The following is an 8934-nucleotide window of genomic DNA, read 5'->3' on the forward strand; positions in this document are numbered from 1 at the left end:
GTGCTGCTCCTAGAAGCCACAGACCTTTACAAGCAGGTGTGAGGTGTAAATTGATATTTTTGTTTCAGTGTACTGAGAATAACTTCTAGTAATGACTGCTGTAAATAAAGAACACTTTCTTTTCTAGGTGACATCAATTTCCACTGCTTTTTAGGCACCCAAGGCCCTGTATTCTGGTATGGGATTTGGGGGGTTTAATATATGTGTAATACTGGCTGGAATTATGAAAAGTTGTTACAATTTTAATGCTGGAAGAAAAAAATGGCTTAATTCTTTACTGCAGTCAGCTAGCCTGGATTACAGAATACAGTAAGAAATTACCACCACATCAACACTTACAAAAACAAAGCCAAAGTTCTTTAAACTGTCAATTTCAGAATATGTGGAGCCTCTGTGATACAGACATGAGACCTGACCACACAGTACACAGTCCAGCTTTAAAGGATAACTCCATTAAATCTGCAGACATGTTTTCTTTTGTTGGTGATTAATTTTTTCCCTCCCCCCAACGGAAACTCATGGGAAACCTCTTTAATTATTAGAAGATATTCAAAACTATATTACAGTATCACTATGTGAATATAGGGCAGATTTAGATGGCAACATTTTCCAGGTTTGTAGAATACAATATTTCAGAAAAATAAAACTTATTAGAATATGTTCTCATCAAGCCTGGTCACCCAGGTTATGTTTGCAACTCTGCTGCTGGTTTAAGGTGGGACTTTTAGCAAAATAGTTATATCTGTTTCCCCATTTGTTATTGGCAGCTACCAAAATGTCTCTTCCTCATACAACTGAGGACACGCAGAGTCAAGTCAAGCTGTGGTGCAGAAGCAAAGACATGCCATGAAGACAGCTGCATTGTGGATTAACTTTTCTGTTTGTAAAGTGCAGGGTTATCAACAGCATGGACAAAAAAAATGAGCCCTTGGAAAAAGATAAGAGTGAGAGCAGAATGTCTTGCACTAAGGTTATGTATTTAACAGTTTTACATGAAATATTCATATATAAAAACTTTTTTTAAGTGCTTTTCTCCAATTTAAAAATCTAAAGAATTCAAAAATAAGGCATTCAATATTTGAAAAAGTACAGATTTACAAAATGTGTATATTCTGTCATGAAAACTCCACACCAACAATTATACACTTGGAAAAAAAATACAAACAGGATATATTACAAATTTATGTAGCAATAACTTAGTTCTTACCATGCAATAAAAAGGACGTTAATTGAGATACACAAGCTTTTAGCTTCCCCTAAACTGGAGGGCTTAATTTTGTTTGCAAATGAGTTTTTATGCAAATTCATAGAACTGTGGCACTTGAAATTTCTGGTAGCCTTTCTATTGAGAGTTAAATTGTACATAATGATTATGAGGATGGAGAGTAACACAGCAGCTGTTACGAATCATTCCAACTTTGTTCGACAATAGCTGAAACTCTTTTCTCATATTCACGTTTGTTCTCCTGGTAAAGTTGTGCTGCCTGACTGTTTGCTGGACTGTTTGGATTGGGTTCATCAAGCAGAGACTGGAAAAAGGGGAAAATATAATGTGAGACAAACCAACACATGTAAATCAAGGAAAAAATCAACTTAGTTTCAAGTCAAATGTGTTTCAGAGGCAGACACAACTCAGAATGGCCCAGTTAAAAAACCTAGTTAAACTCATGGTTAGGCACCCCTAATTACATTACTGACCCACAAATTACACCCTGCCTAAGCATCAGTGCTGCACACACACTTGTAGCTTCACAAACCAAACAGAGACAGTTTGTGTTAGTCAGCACTATGGAGCTAAATGACTATTTGGTAATTACATTATCCTGACATTCAGGACTAAAGAGGGACTAAGATGTCTACTACAAAACATCACTATTGAAAAATTAGAAAATCACACAGGAGCAAAGGAATTGTGTGTTTCCACTGTGCCAGGCCATTTTTACTTATTCCAAATAGTGTGCTTCAGTAATATTGTCCCTTTGAGGGCTTCACAGTAAAGTTAAATGTTTCAAACATGAGGCAATTTTCTGCATCTGATATCCCATCTTGGGTAAAAACAGTTAAAAATGGACACAAACCAGTAACTGCTTTCCTGTACAAAAATATATAATGGCAGTTTTTTTATCTCAGAATTAGCAATTATGTAGCATCTCTGTCTTTATTTGATCTAAAAATACTGCTTAGCTAATAAGGATTTGAAGCTCCCCTTGATACAGACACCTGGTTATCCTCATCACTGAGCTGTGAATTCTGGAATAGAGACCAACAACACCATAATTATTTGGTAAAACAGATGCAAAGTTACCTGAATTGAAGTTAAAATAGATGAAACATCATATGTTGGACTCCAGCGATTCTGAAGAATATCTAAACATATGCTGCCATCTGCATACACTGTAAATACAACACAGGTGTCACTTAGAAACTGTCAGATTTATGGCACTGCTGAGGGCAGAGTTATTGTTCCAATGCAGTCTGTGCTGAGATTATTAATGCTTTAGGAAAGAGGACAGCAGTTTGTCTCACCATCTTCTGTGGCTTGACACAGGCTTTGAAGATTTATTACTGAAATTAACAGAACACCTAAAGGGAAAGAAGGAAGGTCTGAAGATGATGGCATCAGCACAGGAAGGGGCAGATTTGGTGTCCTGCTCCTCCAGGGTGACTGACCCACACTGTCACAGTGGAGAGGCTCCCAGAGAGCAGCAAGGCTTCGCTGCAGGAGTGGAACCCCTCACACCATGAGCAGGGACAGCTCCTGCCCCATTTGCACACACTCACTATGAGAAGCACCAAGGCATACAGTAGAAAATATAGAAAAGTGCCTGAAATCCTACTTCTGTCTGGATACCTATCAGCCCTATGGAGTTCACATGAACCTGAGACTCACTGCTCAAACTTCTACACCCTTGTCTTCCAGCTTGCTCCCAAAAAATTACAGACCTTGTGGCAGAGACAACCTGGCCTGCACAGTATGTGAGGTATAATTTCTACAGAGGAGCAGCAGGCAGGATTTTTCCTGCACTCAGCGCTGGGGGGGACAGCACAGTGCGTTCTCATAGCTGCCCTCATCACTGAGATGGAGTCAGATGTCTCCTCTACAACTGAGCATCCTCATTTTCTTCCCTGTGCTGTCCTGGTGGGCACAGGGCACCAGATGAAAGCAGAGACTTGGGTGAAACCTCACCTGGCAGGAATAATCAACACTTGGCTCCAGCAGTTCCCTGCAGCTCATGCTGTGGCTGCACAGACATGGCTGCTGTTAAATGGAAGGGGGCAGGAATCTGCAGCCAGAACTGCATCTTTAAACCAACCTAAGTGCAGCCTCTGCTGCTGAAAATACTCACAGGCTTTGCTACTGAGGCCACATATTGATTAGTAAGAGGCAGATAGCTGCTTCTTAATAGCATCATAACTCTCAATTTTTCATCAAGCAGTTGCTGTCCTAGACATCTACTTAGGAGATGGCAGTGAAGAGAGATTAAGCATTCTGGAGCTTCAGAGAATGCCTGACCACACTGTAATATTTAATGAGTATTAGAGCTAAATAAAGATGCTTTACTCACCATTTGGATGGAACATTTTTGATAAAAACCTAACAGTCGGAGGCTTATTTGGATATTCTTCAGAAAATTCTATTACTAGTTTAAAAGTACCTGTCCAAACAAAGATAAAGAAAATCAGATAATTAACAACAAAATAACATATCCAGGAACATAGACAACAAATTAATTTATGTACTCCATGAACAGTATTTCTCCTCACCATTATCTAAAAAAAAAAAAAAACCAACACTGAATCTGATTGCTTTTCATATTTCAAGTGACATTGGAACTATGGAATTACTGCTTAGAGTAACAAACCCAGCAGTAGTGGTTGGGTAGGAGCTTCAAGACTCAGTGTACACATGGCAAAAACAGCTTTATCCAACATTATCCCACTTTTCCATGACCCAGGGATGCTGGGCCCATGGACTTGGGTGACTTTAAGGCGTTTCATTAAGAAGGCATTGTGGTGCCAGCAAAGAAACACTGGAATTTCATAATCAGCAATCTCTGTCTTTGGAGCTCACAACTGATTCACTGAAAACCTTTGTTATGGATCAGTGAATAATTTACTGTAATTCCTCCAACCCAACACAGAGAAAAACCCATCTGCTGCCAATTACTGCAATAATACTATAATTATTAAACTCATTATTCCTCATATGCCTGAGGGAGGGTCATTACACACCAGCTTTCATGTTTATGTACAAATCTGGGATTCCCTCAACCTCACTGAGTTCTATACTGAGAACACCTCAAGGTTTTTCACCTGTTCTTCATTAGGAGAACAGTGATGAATCAAACATGCCAAAAGATGAAATAGAAAAGCTCTTGTTGAGCTCAGCTAAAGAGATGTGCAAACACACCTGGCAGTGTCAGGCCAATAATCTCTGCTAAAAGCTCTTGTGGGTATGTATGAAAAAGCCTTGATAGGAGCATTGCTTCATAGCTTTCTATCCAACCATGAGCCAGCACAATAAGACACTGCTTAGATTAAGATACATATTTTTATAGCCCTCACTGCTTCACTTACTTGGTTTGTTTCAAATTATACACATCTATTATTTTTCAAAGGCAGAACAATGTTAGTACTATTAACATTTATTAGAATGACAAAGGATACAAAAGTTAGCAACTTACCATCTTCAAAAGGTGTCCCTTCTGGCCTGAAAGGTTTTAAAAAGAAAGTCCAGTTAAAAGTGATCATTACTTCCACACAGGCACAATAAATGTATATCTTCTTTCTCATCCTCTCCAAGATACAGGCAGAAGCAATAATTTAAATCATTAGAGAAGCATCCATAGGTAACTTCTGAGAGCTTTGTTGTATCTAAGACATGTCCCACAGTCACCTGCTATTTGGGATAGCAACTTTATCATCATCCCAAACAATACATATGCCTTTAGGTGACTAGTTGGGAACAAATGAGCAGACTATTAGCAAGCACACTTCACTTTGATGAAAGGATACTAAGGCACCCCCTCTTCCACAAAATATTTAATGTAACTTCCCAGACAGATCCTGTACCTTGTCCTACTAGGATTCAATCCAATCACTAATACATCTGGATTTAATGGCTGAGAACATGTGGCCCTTACATACTTTAAGGAGGAATTCTGCTTTTTCATAACACAGTATAACCTATTTATTAAGCCACATGCAAGCTTTATTCAACAAAAAAGCTGAACAAATTTAAAATTTAGGTTTTTTTCCTTCCTAACCATTCCCCATTATCTGTGGAAAGAGATTTTCACCTTGGCTAATTTTTTTAAGTTTACTGACTTTACATACATGAAACAAGAGAATAACTGCAAAAATAAACATCAGGTTGTCATAGTTAGCCCTCTAATACCGAATTTTATAGTGACCAAAAACTCTTACCCAAATATAACTGCATTCCATTGCATTATGTTATTCTCAGATGGTGCACCACTGACACCCACAGGAGGGTCTTCTTGCAATCTAAGAATTACAAACATAGAATGACAAGTCATATATATTAAATACTTCCACCTGCAGATATAACTTACCAGTAATATCCACATTTTATAAACATTTCTCATTCCAGATCAGAGAATACACAAAGCATTCCATGCAATTATCAATGCTCTGAAAGCCAGACCTACAAGGCAACACACACCAAGATTTTCTCATGTTTTACACTGAGACACAAGGGCACAAGAGGTCTGATTAAGTGTTCAGGGAGCAAAGGATTAACTGTAAGAATAACTTAGAGCACCATGGACAGCTGGGATTTATGGTGCTACACTGTGAACTATGAGAGAGCAATTGCTGCTGGCTGCCACAGCAAAGAGAACAAGCTGCAGGCACAAGGAAAGCTGAAATCCAGGCAGTGGCACACACACAGAGCATTCTTGCTGGGACTCAAGGCAAGGGACCATCAGAGGAGCTTTTCCTGCACACCCAGATCTGTGCATGACAAGTGGCTATATTTGGTATAAGCCTATTTTGACTGACAAGCTGATTGCTTCAAAAGAGAGCAAAGGGAGAACCTGCGTGCTGCTACTCCCTCTTACCAGCCCCACAAATGTGTTTATCTCTAAAGCAATTACAGCAACATTTCAAATTATTTTTAGTTCCTTAATCCTCGGACTAGGGAAAAGCATGTTGCTCACTGAAAGCTTCACAAACTTGAACCAGAAATATGTAGTGCAGCCAAAGGACAGGATCCAAATGCCCCCTGTGCCCATCACTGATCCATATTAAGGATCACAAGACCCTGACAAATGTACACCAGCAGCTCCCAATCAATCCACCTGCTCACACCCCCTCAGTGACAGCTCCTACTGCCCTCACCTGTTTTACCTCCAGAGTTATGCAAGAACAAGGAAAATGCAGCGACTGCCCTTGTGTCACAAACAACTCTTGAGTGTTACCATGAGGTTTGATAATAGCACAGCACACTTATAAACAAGTCACTACAAAAAGCTCTGCAGACCAAGGGGCAAATTCTAACTAAATGCCAAATGCAGATTTACTGAGAGCTGTCAGCAGCACAGGCAGGCAATCCTCCCTGCACTTGCACTGCCTCAGCCTGGGGTAACACCACGGGTAAAACACCACTGTTTTACCAAATATTTATGGTCCAAGGATGCTGAGCACTGCTGCTGCCCCACAAAGCTCCTTTAAACTCTGTGTTTACATCTCTGCTCTTGGAGCACACACAGTCCAGACAGCTGAGTATCAACAGCATAAACCACCTACTATTTTGGTCAGGGAAAGCAGGAACAGGATTTCTTCCTACGTGACAGCCAGGCTGCAGGCCAGCAGCAGTGCCTGAGCATTAGCCTGACAAATGCATCTGCGAGATGATTTTGGGTTTTAGATCAACTTCAAAGCACGTGTGCACCCTGCTTGTCACAGGGTCTAACTACACACAGGATCTGGCAAGGACTGCAAATAGGGCTAATCCTAAAAGTCCTAAACAGCAGGGAAAATGTGGTTTGAGTACTCCCTTTTTATCAGCAAAGTAAATAAATAACCTTTTATTTCTTTTGGTTTATTCAAACAAATTAGAGGAGGAAAGAAATCTTCTGAACTCTTCTCTCTTCACTGCTCCTGACAATCACAGTATGCAAAAGCAGTTTATACTTAATGAAGTGAATCAGAGTTCACAGCACATTGTCTGTTTTTTCAGTATGAACTACCAGCAACATAAGAAACAAATGCATAACTTGCAGCACAAAAGAGCAAAACAAAAACTGACATGAAAAAGCTACATAAATTTTGGAATATCAAAGTCCCTATATATACAACAAATGGATTAAATTTACATTGTCTACTTGGTTACATTTTTCCACAGATTTAGAGTCTTCTGTAAATAGAGTCTCTCCAGCCATAACCTCAAAATTATTAAACCAGTCCTTGTAGGAATATAAAGACAAAAACACCACATCTGATTGCAATCTTGAAAAATTGAGGTAGTCAGCCTGAAAAAAAATCACTGGTTCATCTGTGTAAGCAAATACAATAAAAAGTCTGAATATCCTGTTCTGATTTGAACAGGAATCAAGCAACACCCACTTAACAAACACCAACACTCACACAACAGCAGGGGAGGGCTCCACTTCCCAAAAACCTCCTCCTGCTTCTACATGCACGAATCAGGCTTTTGTCGCTGCTGCTTTACGTGCAGCCACGTAAATTAACTACAATACACGTCAAGTGTTTACTGATGTGTTCTCAGGGCCTGGTATAACATGGCTATGCTAAAAAAAGAGACACTATCAAAGCTGACTCACCTCCAAGAACTCCTGAGCGACCCAGTCTGGAGAGCTCTTACTGTACATCCTGCAAGGAAACCTCCCACCCTTTTCCACACTCTGTTCTAAGTATGTTTACGTGTCAGACTGGAAATAATTTATTCCAGAGTCAGTGGTTCAGTCATTAACATTTAAAAGTGCAACTAATAACTGCTCCTTTAGCAGTTCGCGTATATTACACAAGAGTCTTCACGATTGCCAACTTTAAACACGCTATCACACGATCGTGCACAAAAACATTGAAGAGCGTTTCGGTTCTTCTAACACACTAACTAAGCGTTCGCTAACTCTTTCCAGGTGCCTATCACAACAAACTTATTTTCAGAGAGGCCCTCTGATCAGCAAGCCCAGAACACTGTGAATTCCGCCGGAGCTATGCCAAAGCCGGAGCCGGCGGGTTGCGGCCGCTCTCGGGGCTGCGGGCCGGGCGGCCCGGCACGGGCAGGGACACGGGCACGGGCACGGCCCTGGCAGCGGAGCGGGCCCGGCCCGGCAGCCCCGCCAGCCCGGCGCCCCGTGACCCCGCGGGCACTCCCGGCCCCGCAGCCGCCGCTCCAACTCCGATCCTCACACGCCCCCAGCCGTCGGCGCCCGGGCGAGGCGGCTGGAACAAAGCCGGCGCTGCCCGGCGGGACCCCGCGCTCCCCTCGCTGTGCCCCCGCTCCCCCCACCTCTGCCGCTCCCCTGCCCGGGGGGCTCGGTGCCAGCCCCGGGCGCGGGGCAGCGGCGGGTCAGGCCCCGCTCACCTCTTGAAGTCGCGCATCAGGCGGCGGCGCGCCGGAGTGGACATGGCGGAGCCGCGGCGCCGCCTCCCGCCCGCGCTGCTGCGCGCCCGCACAAACAACCCGCAATGGCGGCTCCGCGCGCGGGGCGGGGCCTGCGCCGGCCGCACCACTGCGCCTGCGGAGGGGGAGGCGGGACCGCACCATCGCACCGCGCGGGGGGGTAACGAGGGGGAGGCGGCTCCGGGCCCGGCGGAGTTTGGGAAGAGGCAGCGGGAAAGGGTCGGGAGAGAGCGGGAATGCTGGGGCTGACAGGGCCCGGGAGAGACTGGGACTGCCGGGGGGAATAGGGGTCGGAAAAGGTCCGGGAGAGCCCGGGAGTT

The 8934-nt window shown here is 43.0% G+C and overlaps 1 protein-coding gene across 2 annotated transcripts; it reads right to left on the reverse strand.

Annotated features, from left to right (window-relative positions):
- Positions 1–956: 956 nt before the first annotated feature.
- Positions 957–8707, reverse strand: UBE2B (ubiquitin conjugating enzyme E2 B). 2 transcript variants are annotated; one of them, XM_064725035.1, is made up of 6 exons: positions 8576–8707; positions 5428–5508; positions 4686–4711; positions 3567–3656; positions 2306–2394; positions 957–1529 (listed from the first exon to the last, which is right to left on the reverse strand). In XM_064725035.1, the coding sequence occupies exons 1-6, from the start codon at positions 8617–8619 to the stop codon at positions 1401–1403; spliced, it is 459 nt and encodes a 152-aa protein (XP_064581105.1). In that variant the 5' UTR covers positions 8620–8707; the 3' UTR covers positions 957–1400. The 2 variants fall into 2 exon arrangements, with proteins under 2 accessions (XP_064581105.1, XP_064581106.1); XM_064725036.1 differs by lacking the exon at positions 8576–8707 and adding an exon at positions 7809–7932 and having other exon boundaries at positions 1268–1529.
- Between the last annotated feature and the right edge of the window lie 227 nt (positions 8708–8934).

Source organism: Zonotrichia leucophrys, chromosome 13 (genome assembly GCF_028769735.1).
Source record: "Zonotrichia leucophrys gambelii isolate GWCS_2022_RI chromosome 13, RI_Zleu_2.0, whole genome shotgun sequence".
NCBI classification, from domain to species: Eukaryota; Metazoa; Chordata; class Aves; order Passeriformes; family Passerellidae; genus Zonotrichia; species Zonotrichia leucophrys.